The sequence below is a fragment of the Eptatretus burgeri genome, chromosome 13 (genome assembly GCF_056783735.1).
Source record: "Eptatretus burgeri isolate ZD-2024b chromosome 13, Ebu_testis_v1, whole genome shotgun sequence".
In the NCBI taxonomy this organism is placed as follows: Eukaryota; Metazoa; Chordata; class Myxini; order Myxiniformes; family Myxinidae; genus Eptatretus; species Eptatretus burgeri.
Genome location: NC_140973.1, coordinates 43,931,999 through 43,950,797, shown reverse-complemented (window position 1 = coordinate 43,950,797; position 18,799 = coordinate 43,931,999). Strand labels below are relative to the sequence as shown.

At 47.4% G+C, this 18,799-nt stretch overlaps 1 protein-coding gene across 1 annotated transcript; it reads right to left on the bottom strand.

The window, feature by feature from the left end:
* Window positions 1–334: 334 nt before the first annotated feature.
* On the bottom strand, window positions 335–18,075 carry PNO1 (partner of NOB1 homolog). The gene is made up of 7 exons (XM_085852248.1): window positions 17,771–18,075; window positions 15,507–15,656; window positions 14,606–14,689; window positions 13,982–14,042; window positions 3,493–3,610; window positions 2,636–2,706; window positions 335–781 (listed from the first exon to the last, which is right to left on the bottom strand). The coding sequence occupies exons 1-7, from the start codon at window positions 17,981–17,983 to the stop codon at window positions 714–716; spliced, it is 765 nt and encodes a 254-aa protein (XP_085708374.1). The 5' UTR covers window positions 17,984–18,075; the 3' UTR covers window positions 335–713.
* Between the last annotated feature and the right edge of the window lie 724 nt (window positions 18,076–18,799).

Below are 18,799 nucleotides of genomic sequence, written 5' to 3'. Positions count from 1 at the left end.
CAACCTAACTCATTCAATAAATTTCGTCTGAATCCATCCATACCTTTTTGAGATATTGTGCTATATATCGTTTTTGGCCCCATCTCTCAATGGTGAAGAATCACTAAAATTATCGGGTCTGGACGTTCACCAAAATCGAATCACTTCTTCCTTGTCACACACCCAAACTATCCACCAAGTTTTGTCTGAATTTGTCCAAAACCTTTTGAGATTTCCTGCTCGCAAACAGCCACCCATGAATATGTAACATCCATCCATCTTCGGTGGCAGAGATAATAAAGCCAATCACTGATGCCCCAAGTATTTGTCTCGAAAAAGTAACAACCAAGACTGCTGAAAATGAAAATATGCATTTCGTGTTTTGTATCGGTACAAGTCAAAATGAATTATAATTCCAAAATACCCCACAGGTACATCACACCATTGCAGTCACTTCATGTGCCATTGTCATCAAATTACACACATAAATCACAAGTAATTATTTTTTACATTTTGATAATACAAACCCTCTGCTGTTTTACATCGAAAGGTTGAAATTGTCATTCTATACAAAAACACCTAAGCCTCTGTCATGAAGAAGAGGCTTCAGGAACTCCACTAACTTTTCACATTCCAGGCCATCAGGCCAATTTGGGTTGTCATCTCAAAGAGCTCAACTTGCACTGGTACAGAGCATTGGAAATGCTAGTTGCTGCAATAGCAGTGGAGGGGGATCAGAAGCGGTTGGTGACTCGGTTGGCGAGGACCCGCAAGTTCCCATAGACCTTGGATGGTGGGCTCCCTGTAGCAGAAGCAAAAGAAGAAAAGGATGTTTATCCTCTTCCTGCAAACCCAACCTCTTCTGATCAAAAAAAAATCAGTCGATCACATTTGCATGCAAAATCTTGTGCAGATCAGCATTTGCCAACAAGAATTAAAATCGGAACAGACGTTTTCAATTGCTCAAAGCATTTGGACTTGCAACCCAAGAATTTACATTATTCAGGCAACATGCATGATCCAGGCAGAAGACAAGAGGTTGTGAGGACGCGATTAAAGGACAGACAGGGAGATGTACGAGGCATGAGAGAGGGGAGAGGGTCAAATCTTGTCACTTTGGCACACATGGCAAACGAACAAACTAGATTTCCCAGTTAGACATTCTTACATCTTGGTTCAAATCCACACCAAACCTTCGCCTCAAGTCATCGCCGATCACCATCGTGAAAGCATTGCACCGGCTTACAAAGGATTTATATATATATATATATATATATATATATATATATATATATATATATATATATATATATATATATATAATCGTCGACCGAGAATCAACAGGGTCTATCTGACATTTCATTCAAATTTAGAAGAAGTCCATGTAGAAGGGCAACAGAGGAAACTAAGTAAGATTATTTTATGTAACCTTTATATGTACCTGTTATGTAGCACACGATATGAAAATAAAATGTTATGAGATAGCGGCAATTCCACTGAATTTTTGATTTCATTTTTCTCAAACTTTAAAAAAGTGTAGTTGGACCCTGTTAATTCTCGGTCGACGGTATATATATATATATATATATATATATATATATATATATATATATATATATATATATATATATATATATATATATATATATATATATATACATATATTGAAAGCATCTAAAATGCAAAGCACATCTGTATCCACTTTGTACTCGAACTAAACTTGACAAAAACGACAGTTAAAAAAAAAAAAATTGTACATTTTATTAATGTGTTCTCCACAATCTCATAATAAAGGTTTGTTGAAGATTTAATGGCAAAAGCTCAAATGGTAAACATGTTAGCACCTGGACATACACACAATCTCATTGGTAAACAAGAATTTTGATTTAAACATTTATGGCTGGTCTACCACTTCACCGATGAAGTCATCCTCACAATCCTTTATTCCCCATTGGGAGTGGAATGAGATGTACCAAGTTTCAAATTTTCCCAATCAGCGGTTTCCGAGGTAATTTTTTCCGTTTAATCCAAGATTGCTGCCATATCACGTGACCTATAACGTTAATTATAAATAAAATATTCTCCAGGGAGTTGCTCCCACCCTGAAAATTGTCAGACAAGTGGTTGTTGAGAAAAAAAAGAAAGTTAAAAAAAGAGCAAAAAAAAAGGTCGAACAATAATAATAACCAGAGAGCTGGTGTCAAAGCCACCCAATGCTCACCTGTTTATACATTTATCGTTTTTAAAAGACGAGTCTAATAATATTTTTTATAAAGCATTGCAGTGAAGTCTGATCCAAATAATTTTAAAGCAATATATGTATTTGTATATTGTAATCAGTAAAAAATAGTGTGGTAGATAAAAACATTCGAAAGGAAATAACTTGCACCAAAAACTAACATTTTCACGCTCACGCCGGGGGTATCGCTATAGCTCTCTGTTCTTCGAACAGGCGTGCTAAAAATGAAAATTATTTCACCAAAATTATTTATCTTCTCCATCGTCTCATAATAAGGCTTTGTTGAAAATTGATGACATAATCTCAAATTGTAAAAAAAAAAGAAAAAGTTATGGCTCACACAGACACGATTGCAAAACCCTGTCTTCCGCTATGCGGAGGACGGGCTAACAATAAAAAATAAAAACATGTACCCACCGAGGATGAGGTTGCAGATTGCTGTCCTTGCAACCTTTATGTTCTGGAAAGAGCCAAGAAGATGGATTTTTCTGCAAAAACGTTCACATTCGCATTTGCACATCAGTGGCCAAATTTGTACACGTGTCATCATATACAGTAGCTTGGTGATGCTCAAAGCAACGGTCCCGGTCGTATTTCACCCAAACACACCAGATGGAAATCACCAAATTGTGTTTATCGAGACAACTTCGAACGAACATTCCCTCAAACAAACCAGGACTGAATACATCCATTGCGTCGTGGCCTATTCATTTCCCAATGGAGTACGGTGAGAGCAAAAGAGCAAGTTTATATGGAGCACTAGATGACCATGTTCCCTCAACGGTACTGCGATGGCAGATGGTCAAGCCAACGGCACACTGCGGCAATGCGTGCCGATGTCGCTCGGAGAAGGCCCGAGAATCGCCTCAGCTTCGTTGCATAACCGAGTGCATGTCACAAAGCAACTTCCTTGATGTCATCCCATCAGTGCTGTGTAGGATGTTTGACTCATCAAGGAAATCGACCATAGTTTATGAAAAGCCGCCGACATCACGAGTTTCGCACAACGTATCCGCATTTAAAGGCCTTCATGTTGGGAGTAAGTTGTCCCTTCTAAACACCTGAATTTAAAACCAGGACACGACATTATACTTGGCTCAGAAAATGCAGGGGATCCACAACACCACTATTGCTGGTGGACAACACGAGAATGTGTTAATTGCTCTTGAATAATCATCTGGATTCGTATGTTGCTGATTCACACGATTGGAATCGGTGTTGGACAAAAATACATTTTGTGGTTTGGGAAAAATGACAATCAATGAACAACTCACGTATCTGCCAGCACAATGCGAGTCCGCGTCGCGTTCTCAATTGTGAACTTCGTCTTCCCACTCTTCCCAGCGATGCGTCCAATAGCACGGGAAAGGTGGTCCCCCTTCAGCGTTTTCACTACGGGGATCAAGACAGCATAGTGTTACGGTTGTGGAAATTCGCATTACACCATAAAGAGTCCTCAGGTGAGATATCTCGGTAAGTTCATGTGTAGTTAGCCCAAACCCGTTGTATAGAGGGAATATGTGTGATTCATCCGGGCTGCGATGCTTTGAGTTAGCCATTTTTTTTTCTCTATTGTTGTTTTAGACCATTAATCCCCCAAAAATTCAAACACCACCACCTTCGCCTCTTTACCTCCACAACTCCATCCCGCAAACATTGCTTCACCACCATTCTCAAACGATGCCCGCCAACAACCAAACTCCCATCACCTCCGCCTTTCTACCACACGTCGTGCCATGGGCTGTGAATGCGTTCCTTTCGCTTCAAAAAGCGGATCAGGAATGCTTCACGCCCCCTTTTCATCTGACCAATGACCGAGCATCGGGTAGTGTAGCCCCACCTCCGAACCCGCTGTGAATGCGTTCCTTTCGCCCCGAAAAGCGGATCAGGAATGCTTCACGCCCCCTTTTCATCCGTCCAATGACCGAGCATCGGGTAGTGTAGCCCCCTGCCGCCGAACCCGCTGTGAATGCGTTCCTTTCGTCCCGAAAAGCAGATCAGGAATGCTTCACGCCCCCTTTTTGCCCGACCAATGGCTGAACAGAGGGTGGCGTGGCCCCGCCTCCAATCGCGTTTTGATCCAAATATTTGCATATAGGCACCTCCTGAGGCCTATAAAGATGCGAGCGCAAGGCGACTCAAAAAAGGAGTTGCGGAGGAGTTACAAAAGAGTTGCAGAGGAGTTGGAGGAAGTTGGAGTTCGCGCGGTTCGGTTGCAGGCGGCTGGTCGAGTTCAAGTTCAAATCAAGGGAAGACGGCGGTCGGCAACGAGGTTGTGGTGTGGGGCTCGCTCGTCCCATCTGGGGTCCAAGCCAGCCAGCCATTCCCCTCTCCCTGAGCATCAGCAATTACCCCCCCCCCATCCATGCTGAGATAGTGCCAGGGGGAGGGGGCCCGTTCCTCCCACACCCTAAACGTGGTGCCAACAAAACCGCTCGCGCGGAGCATGCCGGAGAGGACTCGCCGACCACGCCAGGGCTACGGAGTCGGGGCGCAGCTGCACAAACATTGCGGCTTGTCCGCCATCGCGTCACGAGTAAGACGCGATGGTCATCTTGTCCGTAAGACGCTTGTCCGTCATCGCAGGTAAGACCTTCCCGGTCTCGTGGACCTGGCCGATCCTCCAGGATCCACGTACATTTGGTCCACAGACCTGTCTGCCTCCTTGCCTATGAGGGTGGCTTTCTTTCTTTCGGGTTGAATGCATGTTGTGGCGCCGTGTCCACTAAGTAGAACTGCTTAAGTGTCTGTGCCTGTACATTGCCCCTTTTATTTGGTGCAACTCTTTTCCTTGCATTTGCTTTTGTTGCATGACTGTATGGCTGTATGGCTGTATGGCTGTATATACGTGCTTGTCTGTGTGTGTAAATAACGTGCATTGTGTGAACTGTTTTCCCACTTTGCTTCATCTCCATCTTGCATCACGCAAGGGATTGATAGTGGGTTTAAAACGCCAGGTAATTAATCGGAACCGTCAAGGCCGACGATAACTCCGCTCGGTTATCCCTGTAATACGGAACGAACCGCATAAGCGGTTCGTGTCCGGAGTCGGCCTGTGGCGTGGTACAATCGCCCGGTCGACCACTCACGCAGGTAATTAGGTAGATCGAATTTGGCGAGCAACCCTATCCTGCGCAGGTGGGCAATTGGCACGATCGTGGTGTGGTTAAACCCCCACCCATGACTGGTTCCGGGCGGTAGTTCCCGGAGGGTCACGACTGAATTGTCCGTCTAGTGGGCGACATGTCGCGATTCGAGTTACGTGGCCGATTGCACGCCGGCGGGCGCGAATTCACAACACTGGTGTCAGCGAGTGGGAAACAAACCCTCCCGTCTCCAACTAAATTTACGGGAATCGGTTCAGGGGTGAGTGGAGTGACCCCCGATTCCCTCCAAATTACGAGCGAGTTAAATTTAATTCGCTTACGTGAAATAAGATGGCGTTTCAAGGCGAGCGGGTGCCGGGGGTAGAAATGTATATGTGTAGTAATGTAGGATCCATGGCCCGGGATGGTACTACTTGTAATTACAATCCGTGGGGAAGCTCAACCCAATATTCTGAGCACGGACTTTATCGGCAAACTGAGTCGCATAATGGCGGCGCGATCAAACCTCAGCGCAGCACGGAGCGAGCGGCTATTTATGGTGCGGAAAATGGCGCGACACGAGGCGAGCGCTCCCAACAACCGTTTCAAAAAACGTGGGCATGGCAGCCGAGGTCAAGTGCGCATACGCTGAACATTTGCGGGCTTTGGAAAGAATTGAAGGAAGAATGGAGGACCGAGCTCGAAAAAGAAAAACAGAAACACGAGCTGGAAGTAAAACAATTAAAGAAAGAACTATTGGAGAAGTCAAGACAGGCCAAGGAACTCGAGGGAAAAGTGGGGGAAATAGAATTGAGGATCCATAAGTGGGAACAAGGGACGAGCAAGATGAGAAAGAGAATGGAGGAGGAGCGAATTAGTAATTCCAGGGATAGAAAGCACATGGAAGAAGAATGGAAAAAAAGTTGGAAGAAAGAGAATGCGAACACAATTTGGAATTGGAACAACTGAAGGAAGAGGTGAGAAGGCAATCAGGAAAGAGAAAGCCTAGAACGGAAGATAAAAAGAGGAGAGGAACATCTGGAGGAAAGGACGGAGGAATTGTTGGAAAAGTCGGTGCTACTGGAGCGAGAGGTAAGGGCAGGCCAGATTAAAAGAGAAACCCTGGAATGGACGATAAAATTGAGAGAGGATTGGCTATAAATAGGAAAGGAATACGGGAAGGAAATGGACGAAATGAGGAGGGAAGCCTGGGAAAGGTGTGCCGAAAGGAGGGAAGAAGCATGCAAATTGAGGGAGGAATGAGGAAAAAAAAACTTCTGAGATACTGGAGCACAAAGACAAAAAGAGGGGATTACAAAACGAACTGAGAGTGTTAAAGGAGGAAAGGAAGAGGACGGAAAATGAAACGTGGAGGAAACACACTGTACAGATCAAACAGGCAAGGTTGGAGTGTGCAGAGATGAGAAGGGAATTAGAAAAGAAAGCTTCTGAGTTCCAGAAATACCAAAACAAAGAGATGGAATTACAAAACGAGTTGAGGATGGTGAGAGAAGAAAGAACGATAGCAGAGAATGAAACGTTAAGGAGCCACACTAAAAAGATCGAACAGTTAGAAGCCAAAGCAAGGTAGGAGTGTGTGGAGATGAGAAAAGAAAACTTCTGAGTTACAGAAACACCAAAACAAAGAAACGGGATTAAAAAACGAACTGAAGATGTTGAGTGAGGAAAGAACGAGAACGGAGAATGAAACGTTAAGGAACCACACTGTACAGATCGAACAGTAGGAAGCGAAGGCCAGACTAAAGAATGAGGAACAAGAAAGAGTAATGAAGGAAGAACGAATGAGACAGGAGAAAGAAATCAGTCAGTTGAAAGAAATGACAAGATTGCACAATGAGATGCAAGAAAGAGTAATGATGGAAGAACGAATGAGACAGAAGGAAATCGCCCAATGGAAGGAAACCACGAGATTGCAGAATGAGGAACAAGAAAGAGTACTGAAAGAACAAAGATTGAGACAGGAGAAGGAAGTCAGCCAATGGAAGGAAATAACGAGATTGCAGAATGAGGAACAAAAAAGACAGTGGAATAAAAAAATACAAAGAACAAGGAATGAGACAGGAGAAAGAAATGAGTCAGTTGAAAGAAATGACGAGATTGCAGAACGAGGAACAAGAAAGACAGTGGAATAGAAAACTGAAAGAGTATGAATTTGAAACTGAACCACAAAAGGGAAAAAATAGGTTGGAATACGAGGAGAAAGTGAAGGAGCAAGGAATGAAGCAGGAAGGAGAAATCAGTCAATTGAAGGAGACGAGATTGGAGAGGGAAGAACGAGAGGAACAGTGGAATAGAAAACAACAAGAAAATGAATTTGAGGTTAACCGATTGAAAGAAACGACGAGATTGGAGAATGAGGGGCAGGGGGTGAAAGAAATTAAAAAAGAAAGACAAGAACAATTGAAAAAGAAAGCAAGGTTGAGGTATGCAGAGATAATGAAAGAACAACGAACGAAACAGGAAAAAGAACTAAGCCAATTGAAAGAAACGATGAGATTGGAGGCTGAAAAGCATGAGCAACAGTGGGAGAGAAAACAAAAACTATACGATTTTGAAATTAACCAGCTCGAGGGGAGAGCAAAATGTGAGTCAACGGAGATTGAAAAACTCCGGAAGGAGAACGAAGAACTCAGGAAGTTCCGAGAGGAGGAACGACTCAAAAGGAGCCAGGAAGTAGAGCAATACAATAATGTGGGACGTGTGACCACCACAAGGAGGAACATTAGTGTTGCGGGACTTAACTGACATCACTTGATGGATGAAACAACGATTGGGGCGGGCCCTGATAAAGGAGACACAAATAAAAAATGGAGACGAGGGAAGTAACAAAGAAGGAAATGAAAGTATTGCCAGAGACACCGGAGATAGAGAGTGAATTGGACGGGGTGGAAGACGAACACACACACACGGAGTTAGTGGAGGATAATGGGGGGGAGCTCGCAGAATGTTTTGTGACCCGGTGCGAGCAGCTGGATGGCCTCCTTCGGGAACGGAGGGAGATGCTATTCCTTGAAGCTGATCACGACCAGGTGGGTTCGGTCGTGTCAGGCGAGGTAGAGGGGGCGACTGCTGTTGACGGGTGCACGGAGAGCTTGGGGGGTATAGAGGCCTCGGAACCCCTTGTGGTGGCACTAATCCCCAGTGCAATTGTCCCGGTGCGTGTGTTCACGAGTGTGGTAAAATGCGTGCTGAAAAGCACGCATAGTGGGGGTGAAAGGCGTTGTGTGTGAGCGACCGTTTGTGTGGATGAGACCCCGTGTATAAAAGAGACCCCGGGTGTGAATGGTGTGGTTGCGAGTGAGCCAAAGTGCGTCCCTCCCAGCACACCGTGCGTGGAACAAACCACGGGAGTGAGTGAAAGGCCGCGAGTGAGTGGAGCCACGTGTGCGAGGGAGGTGGCATGCGTGAGTGAACGGCCGAGTGTGAGAAGGACAGCGTGTGTGAGGTTGTTGTACGTGAGGGAGATGACGGTGGGCGTGTGCGAACATGCAGCCGCGTCTGCCGGTGTGGGTGTAATGTCGTGGTGTGTGAGCATTGTGACACGCAGGTGCGTGTGGATCGAATGGCGACGGCGACAGAGGAATGAGGGCCAAGTCGCGGCCGCAGCTGTTTTGGGGACCGCGCCGGGTTTACCGGCGGGGAGCGCGAGGTCCGTGCTGTGGTATGCACGAGGCCGCCACGTGCGCGCTTGCGGGAGTGAAATCCGGTCCGGAAACGCCAGCAGTGAATGTTGCCGATCCCGCGGACGGACAAAAGGTAGGCAGGATACGGATTTGGACCGGACGGGTTCTCCACGCGAGCTTGTGTTGAGCTCCAACGAGCAGAGCACATGTGTTCGCGTGAGGAACCCCTCGAAACGCGAGGTTTGCTTTTAGTGCGCAGAGTGACGTCATGGCTGCACGTAGGGTTGGAATCCGGCAGGAGGGTGAATCCCTGCCGGATGGTACCGTCCAAGAGGGACGAGGTGTGTGAACAGCTGCCATGACATCACGGGCAAGGTGCGCAGGTTGCGAGTTGCCGCGCTGGTGCTGCGCAATGAAAAAAAAAAAAAGCAAGCCTCGCTTCGGGTGAACAGGATTCCCAGGCATGGGATGAAAGACCCCCCTGCCTGGGTACAGGATGGAACTAGTTAGGGGGAAGGTTTAACTTAGCTAGACCGGCTTCATGGGGCAGGGGTAAGTCCTCATGGGCCCCGTGGAATGGATTAGGTCGAGGGATTGTAGTTGAGATTTAGGTTGGGAAATGGAGCATGGGATATTTGAGGACAGTGACAGACTGAGTGTGTAGAGGGGACGTAGCTTAGCTACGTAGTGTTAAAAGGAACTTGCTATCGTGTAAGGGACGACGTGGGAGCACGAGGTAGTTCGGGGATGTAGTGAGCAGGATGGCAGTGATCAGCGATGGAGTGTGAATTGAAGAGCGGAAATGTGTTTGGTGAGTGAGTGAGGCCAGCGGGTCTGTGAATGGAGCGAATGTGGAATGCATGGTGCGATGAGTGATTGGGGGGAGGAGTGATTCCCGCCCAAGGGATCCAGGGGTCAGTGTAATGTGAGTTAGGTGGGTTAGCGAAATTGAAAAATGGAGGTCGTTTTGTTGTTGGTGGGAAAGTAGGCTCGAAACTTGTTTGGAGGGGTGCAGGAGCCTTGTTGATGGGCTGGGAGCATGGCTACGAACGGTATCGCTGAGTGGGTACCCCGGGCACCGGGCTAGTCGGCCGCGGTCGGCCAAGGGCCCATGGGGGGCCGGGATAGCGTAGTGGGCACGGGTGCGCCCGCAGGATGCGGGGGCCCGGGGCGCCATTAGCCGCGTGGGCACTGTCGTAGGCACGGGTGACCCTTGGAAAGGGTTCCGGGAAGCCAGCCTGCCACGTGAGCGTTTCAGGGGAGTCGCCATGGAGGGCACTCCCCAGTGTTTAGGGAGCTGGTAAGCTCGGAGGCAGTGTAGTGCCCGGGGGTGCCATCGTAAGAGAATCGGCAGAGGGTAGTGCCTGCCAAGGGAGCCACGCATCCCAGCCACGAAACAGTGTGAGGGCACGGGCGGAAAATTGGGGGGCATGGCCCGAAATTGTGAGGACACCAACACAAGCGACGGGAATCTTGGTTGATAGAACCAGTAGATTAAGCGAGAGGCACTTGTTGAAAGCCCCAGGGTAGTTTAAGGGTTAATGGATAGGGTAGATAGGAAGTGTACCCCTCCGCACCATCCATCCCTTCGCTCTCGTTGTGGGTTGCTGGACCCACTTTGGGTTTCAGATCGCTGAAGTCTGGGGAGGCCATCCTGAGGCTTGAATTGGGCCTCGACACAGGACGATAGCTCTCCCTCATTCCCCTCCAGGAAGGGAACGTAGGGGTTGGGAGTAGGCTCGGAGACGATAGGTTAGCCGAACAAGGACGATAAAGGGGGTTAGGGGACGATTTATAGAGGGTAAGTAAAAGATAAAAATAAAGACAACCAAAAAAATAAGTTGGGGCTAAATTGGGTTTTGACAAATTAAGGGGGTGGGTATGGACAGAGACAGGCAAAGACGATAGGTTGGGAGGGAGATAGTCAGGTAGGTCCGAGCCCGCCTTCTGAGTGGCCAGCACCACCGCACTCCCTCCACCAACCTCCACTGAAAGGCAAAGGCTGGCCAACTTCATTGGATGGCTATGTTACTTCAAGGCCTGTGCTGGCCCATTTCATCAGCTGGCTGGTTACTGCAAGGCCTGTGCCGGTCGGATAGTTTGACGGCTGTTTTTGCTTCAGGGCCTGTGCCGGTCAGCTTCACTGCCGGCTGTTTTTACTGCAAGGCCTGTGCCGGCCAGTTCATCTGCCGGCTGTGTTTGCTACAGCGGCCTTGTTTTGCCATGCCTTGCCTGCCCACCTGTGCCATCCATGCCTGCTGCCCTTGATTTTGCGTTTGCCCCGTTCTGTTTTGCATCCCCCCCCACCCTGTTCATTTCCATGTGTGCCAGGATCGTCGTGAAGTTTGCAAGGACTGCCCTGTTGGCAGCTGCAACGTGGGACTGCATTGGCGGCCCGTGCACCGTTTGTGACTTGTTTTTCTCCCTGCAGAGTCCATAGATCCTGGGCCATGGTTAGTGTAAATTGTAAGGTTCAGTTGTTAAGTTGCGTATTGTATATGAGTGCACCCCCGGCATGTGAGTCTATGCGCAGGCATTTTATTTAAGTCGTCTGCATGAGTGGGTTTGTTTAGTTAGTTACTCAGCCCTCAGGTTATTTATTTTGGGGACACGAATACACTGAATGTCGCACTCAGGGATCCGAAGGTAAAACGTGCTAGGGGAGAACGACACATGATGGCACACGAGAATTTGACGACTCGGGACTAGTCTGTAAAAAGGGGAGGGGGTAGTGTTACGGTTGTGGAAATTCGCATTACACCATAAAGAGTCCTCAGGTGAGATATCTCGGTAAGTTCATGTGTAGTTAGCCCAAACCCGTTGTTTCGAGGGAATATGTGAGATTTATCCGGGCTGCGACGCTTTGAGTTAGCCATTTTTTCTTTCTCTATTGTTATTTTCGACCATTAATCCCCCAACAACTCAAACACCACCACCTTTGCCTCTTTACCTCCACAACTCCATCCCGCAAACATCGCCATACCGCCATTCTCAAACGACACCCGCCAACAACTCAAACACCACCACCTTCGCCTCTTTACCTCCACAACTCCATCCCACAAACATCGCTTCACCTCCATTCTCAAACGATGCCCGCCAACAACCAAACTCCCACCACCTCTGCCTTTCTACCACACGTCGTGCCATGGGCTGTGAATGCATTCCTTTCACTTCAAAAAGCGGATCAGGAATGCTTCACGCCCCCTTTTCATCCGTCCAATGACCGAGCATCGGGTAGTGCAGCCCCCGCCTCCGAACCCGCTGTGAATGCGTTCCTTTCGCCTCGAAAAGTGGATCAGGAATGCTTCACGCCCCCTTTTTGCCCGACCAATGGCTGAACAGAGGGTGGCGTGGCCCCGCCTCCAATCGCTTGTTGATCCAAATATTTGCATATAGGCTCCTCCTGAGGCCTATAAAGATGCGAGCGCAAGGCGACTCAAAAAAGGAGTTGCGGTGGAGTTGCAGAGGAGTTGCAGAGGAGTTGGAGAGGAGTTGGAGTTCGCACGGTTCGGTTGCAGGCGGCTGGTCGAGTTCAAGTTCAAGTCAAGGGAAGACGGCGGTCGGCAACGAGGTTGCGGTGTGGGGGTCGCTCGTCCCATCTGGGGTCCAAGCCAGCCAGCCATTCCCCTCTTCCTGAGCATCAGCAATTCCCCCCCCATCCGCGCTGAGATAGTGCCGGGGGGGCCCCGTTCCTCCCCCACCATAAATGTGGTGCCAACAAAACCGCTCGCGCGGAGCACGCCGGAGAGGACTCGCCGACCACGCCAGGGCCACGGAGTCGGGACGCAGCTGCGCGAACATTGCGGCTTGCCCGCCATCGAGTCACAACGATGCGGGTAAGACATTCCCGGTCTCGTGGACCTGGCCGATCCTCCAGGATCCACGTACATTTGGTCCACAGACCTGTCTGCCTCCTTGCCTATGAGGGTGGCTTTCTTTCTTTCGGGTTGAATGCATGCTGTGGCGCCGTGTCCAATAAGTAGAACTGCTTCAGTGTCTGTGCCTGTACATTGCCCCTTTTGTTCGGTGTTACTCTTTTCCTTGCATTTGCTTTTGTTGCATGACTGTATGGCTGTATATACGTGCTTGTCCGTGTGTGTGTGTGTGTGTAAATAACGTGCATCGTGTGAACTGTTTTCCCACTTTGCTTTGTCTCCTTCCTTTTATTGAATCTCCATCTTGCATCACGTAAGGGATTGATAGTGGGTTTAAAACGCCCGGTAATTAATCACAACCGTCAAGGCCGACTATCTCTCCGCTCGGTTATCCCTGCAATACGGAACGAACCGCTTAAGCGGTTCGTGTCCGGAGTCGGCCTGTGGCATGGTACGATCGCCTGGTCGACCACTCGCGCAGGTACTTAGGTCGGTCGAATTTGGCGAGCAACCCTATCCTGCGCGGGTGGGCAATTGGCACGATCGTGGTGTGGTTAAACCCCCACCCGTGACTGGCTCCGGGCGGTAGTTCCCAGAGGGTGACAACTGAATTGTCCGTTCCGGTGAGCGAGGCGGCCGCGATTCGAGTTACGTGGCCGATCGCACGCCGGCGGGCGCGAATTCGCAACAATATTAAACTTCCAGAACACGTCATTTTGCACATGGTCAGTGCAGATGTAAGTTGATGCATCAAAATTTTTAACCCTTCTCTTCCATAAGTCTCCCTCTTCAAGAGGGGGGAGGAGGTGGGGCACATCAACCAGGAAGATAAAATACATGCTGTTCTGTTAAGAGTTCTCAAGGATAACTTACCACCTGGATCACACCACTGTCCACTTGCACTGGAATCTCTCATCACAGCACATCCACTCACACCACACCCTGTTCTTCTCTCTGTTCCTTTGCGTCTCCACACCTTTTTGCATTCCCTTCATTTTCTTAACAAGATGACCTCAACAGATTTGAGGCCAAAGGGTCAACCCTTTACTTTAAAGTTAGCAAACAAAAGTTTCTTTAAACCCAAATAGCAAAAGACTAACGGTAGTTCAGACCAACACATCATTGCAGATCATGACCAGTACTGACCCATGGACTTACCATCCGTGATTTTGAATGACTCCAGGAAGAGGTCATCAAGTCGTAACAGGGCGAGCGCGTCCTGCCAAAGGTGAAAATGGTCCAGGTGTCAGACTGTTCTTTCAATGTAAACAAGCATGAACCTTTACTTGGTGAAAAAAAAAATCCTCCTAAGCCAAACATTTCCCGCCAAATTCACATAAACCACAACACCACCATGTTAGAAATGAATTTAAATTTTGGATCAAAGGCTGGGGTGCAATGTTTGTGCATTTACATATTCTTTACAGAAATAGAAAGTGTGCCCCCTTTGTCATCCTTCAAATATGCCAAACATCTTCCCTTTACTTTCCTTCCCCTTCTCATTAGCATGCACCCCACCCTTCCATTCTCATGGCTGCTCAGCGAGGTAATATCTGTACCCAGTGACATTGTCCAAGATTTGTTCTTAGCCAGGGAACCATTCATGACAAACATCCCCAACACTCGAACAATAGCATAGGGAACACGACCGTCCCCTCTAACTGCCTGCATGCATGAAAATGAATATATGTATATTGTTAGTCCCTGTGAACACCGATTTAACAAATGCCTGGAAAATGATGTTCTGGTCGTCAATCTCACACGCCGCAACGTGCACCTCACCTCCACTTGAAAGCCGAGCACGAATGCACACACAAAGTCGGCACCCTTCTGCAAAGCGCCCACATCGTTGGTCTGTTTGCATGTCTGTACCAAGGTGGCAGGATGAGAGTAAGAACAAAGGGTCAGGCGATCAAGATTTTTCACTTTCACTTCCTCGTGCACTGTCCCCGTCCCCAGAAAAACACCGAACTGGAAACAGAAATACAAAGCTAATGCAAAATAAATTAAAGCCTCAACTTCACATTAATTCTCTCTGCTGGCACTCTGCCCCCCCCTCTTCCCAGCCTATCGTCCCACTCTACCAATCTAAAACTAGGGCACTCAGTCGAGCGCATACCTCCGTCACGGTAATGCCTGATCCACAAGAACATATTGGGTCCAATACATTTTTGAAAAATGCTACACAAGACTATATCGTTTTTGGCCCGATCTCTCAATGGTGAAGAATCACTGAAAAAATTCAAGTTGTCGGATCCAGATCTTCACCAAAATCTAATCAGTTTGTCCTTGTCTCACACCAAACCTGTCCACAACTTTTTGAGATATCCTGCACACAGACAGACAGACAGACAGACAGACAGAATGGGGGTGAAAGCATAACCTCCTTCACCTTCAGTGGTGGAGGGAATAAAAAGGAAATACCCAAACATACCTTGGATGACCCTAAATTTGTGCACAAGTAACCAAACTGTCACCACAATGACATTCTAATGATCATGATCTTCATTTTGTTTAATTTCATTTCTAACAACAACAACAACCCCTCTCCACTATATCAACCACATTGCAGCTGAGCTTGCAGGCCATCTGTCCAGTCCAGGAAAACCAAAGTTAGGATAATTACTTCACATTTCCAAGGTTCTAGATTCTCGAGTGAGGAGCATGTACAGCAGCTTCACACCTTCAGCTCCACGTTCCTGGTCTTGAGGTTGAACCGAATCTGCAACTGGAGGTGTTCCACCACAGGCGTGTAGATCTTCATCCAGTTCTCCTTGAGTGGGGTGTAGCGATGTGGAGGAACCGGGACTTTGCGCATTTCACATTTACCTTCCTGGTGTGTAGTTGGAGAAAACGTTTTTTTAAAATTGCTCGTCATCAATAACAAACATTAATCATCATTGTTCAATGCTTCATAGCAGGAGCCTTAAAGCATCCCACGAGTACTTTACTCCTCTTTCCATTCCTATCTCTATCTCTATATAGAGTCTCTATATAATCTCTATCCATACACAATTTTATACATTTACAATTCCCTCCTTAATAATCCATTTTCTCTCAACAGAATACACCACTGGGTTTTTTTTTAACCCACACTGCCATACCCAGTCCTATTTGCATTTTCCTATACATGTTGTAGCGAGCATTCCATAGTCCTGTCCTCAGAGTTATCTCATAAAACAGTTTCACTTACTGACACTATGTCGTATTCCTCGCTATCTACTTTCACTTCAACCTCTTCCATCTCATTAAACTTGCCATTCCTATAGGATATTTTAAATTTTTCTCTTCCTGTTGGTTCACGAGCAAGTGACCACTATATTCGTTATGGGTCTGTCTGTCTGTCTGTCTGTCTGTCTGTCTGTCTGTCAGTCTGTCAGTCTGTCAGTCTGTCAGTCTGTCAGTCTGTCAGTCTGTCAGTCTGTCTGTCCCAAGCATAGCTCGTGGGTTTTGATCCGATCTTGATAAAATTTGGGTGGGAGGTTTGTATCATGATCTAGTTGTGTTTTCCGGAGAATGGGCGTAGCCACACCCAAAAAAACATGCTTTTAGGGGGTCGTCGGTTTCAAGTTACATCTTCTCCGAGGGGGTTTGTCGAATCTGGCAGGGATTTCAGTATTTGGTTAGCCCAATGGCACCTGCATAGCAACACGGAGCTCGATTTTTCATTTTTGTCCCAAGGGCAAGGTCACGAACTTAGAAAATGTCAAAAAAAAAATCAATTAATTGGGCATCGAGCTCCGAGGGTTTTCAACTGTTTCGAATGAAAGTTGGTATGCAAGTAGTGCTCTTCGAGTACTACAACTTTCATCATTTACGTTTTTCCCGATTCCCGCCAGTTTGCCCGTGGCGTCCCCTCGTGAACCATCACCGTCTCCAGACTTGTAAATACTATTTCCTGCATGGCCTTAGCGATCATATTAGTTGCACTTCCTCCCTTTTTAGCCCCATCCATCCATCCATTGGGACCATACTCTGTGCAGAGCATTGGTGCGGCCTAAGCAGTCTCCTTGGCTGTTGGACACAATCCTGGACGGGTCACCACTCCGACAGTATACCAGCAAGCTGGCACTCATTTTGCCAACCTCAGAAGGATGACATGCAGAGTCAACCCCACCTAGTATTAATTCAACAGCCGAGTGGGATTTGAACTCAGGATCCTAGGATCCCAAGCCCAACCATTAAGATCCCAAGCCAAACCACAACCACCCGAACCATTAAGATCCCAAGCCTAACCACAATCACCTGAATTATTAACATCTCAAGCCGAACCACAACCACCCGAACCATTAAGATCCCAAGCCAAACCACAATCACCCGAATTATTTATATCCCAAGCCAAACCACAATCACCCGAATTATTAACATCTCAAGCCGAACCACAACCACCCGAACCATTAAGATCCCAAGCCAAACCACAACCACCCAAATTATTAATATCCCAAGCCAAACCACAACCACCCGAACCATTAAGATCCCAAGCCAAACCACAACCACTTGAATTATTAATATCCCAAGCCTAACCACAACCACCCGAACCATTAAGCCAACACCAGGCACGACCCCCAACCCTTACTCTCGTATCAATTCCCACTGAAAAACCTTCCTCTCCCCTCTCCATTTAACCTTTGGCAATCAAAATATTTTTTATTTTTTTTTGCTACCGGTTACAATATTGTTGGACCCACGACATAGTAAGGTCACTAGTCGATAAAATAATAATGATTAAGAGGAGGACACTCGGTAGAGCACACACCTCTGGCTCGGCTGAACAGTTATTTTTGTATCCCACTTCAAGGCCGGATCTGGATTCGGACTTGAACCAAAATCGAATCGGCTTGTTATCGTCATCCAACCAACTAATCCACCAAGTTTTATCATAATCCGCCCATAACTTTTACAGATATCCGTCCAGGTGGACGGAGGTAATAAGCGTCCGTTGCTCACCATGAGCTTTTCGCCAGAGATGGGAGGAAATTGCGGTCTCTTGGCAGGAGCTTCAGTCTCCATAGGCAAAGCAGTTTGTATCTTTCGTTTTCTCCGAGCATCGCCTTTCGTCGCTTTCACCTGGAACTCGTCCCCTCCGTCACCTTCCTGCACGTCAGCCACGGCCGAGTCGACGACTCGCATCGGTTCGGGCTCGAAGCCTCCTGCGTCCATGCTGCGGGTTTTCAACACGTGCACTTCACACAGCCATTTACTACAGAGGGAGGGGCCAGGGCGAACCACCCAACCGGAAACGGAAATCAGATGTAGGGGCCAGGGATCATCACCCAACCGGAAACGGAAATCAGAGGGAGGGGCCAGGGATAACCACCCAACCGGAAACGGAAATCAGATGTAGGGGCCAGGGATAACCACCCAACCGGAAACGGAAATCAGAGGGAGGGGCCAGGGCGAACACCCAACCGAAAACGGAAATCAGTTGATCAGAGGTTACACTCAAATCCATGGCGTGTTTTTTAAACCGACTACATTTGGGTGGAAAACAACATTAAAGCAAAAAATAAAATTCCAACCAGTCTGGAGAAATGGGGTGGACGGTATAAAGTTATTATTATTGTTTTACTTTCTATTTTTTTACTTACATTTTATTAATATATTTTCCGTCTTTGGTTGTAACCTTGAGTTCGGGTGCGTGGCGTTTATAGAGCCTCGCGTCTCTGACGACGCCAAAAAACAACAAATATAAGAAGAAGAAGAACCAGCTGGAGACTTCGAGCTATCCCATAATGCCGTGCGCGCCGCCATGTTGGTTGTGTCCGTTTCCATGGCAACGACAGCATTTGGAGCCTCCACAGTCCAGCTCGTTTATCTCGTTATTCTGACTTACTGCGGTGGAAGCTTACGCTTCCACCGCAGTTGTCTGTCTGTCTGTCCCGAGCATAACTCCGTGGGTTTTGATCCGATCCTCATAAAATTTGGGTGGGAGGTTTATATCATGATCTAGTTGTGTTTTCCTGAGAATGGGCGTGC

Excerpts from the sequence above, each read along its gene's own strand:
- PNO1 (XM_085852248.1), bottom strand. The coding sequence starts at position 17,983 with ATGGACGCAGGAGGCTTCGAGCCCGAACCGATGCGAGTCGTCGACTCG. Across the intron at positions 14,690-15,506 it reads CCAGGAACGTGGAGCTGAAG|ACATGCAAACAGACCAACGA; the intron begins GTGTGAAGCTGC and ends ACCTTGGTACAG. Across the intron at positions 3,611-13,981 it reads GTCATTCAAAATCACGGATG|TGAAAACGCTGAAGGGGGAC; the intron begins GTAAGTCCATGG and ends TGATCCCCGTAG.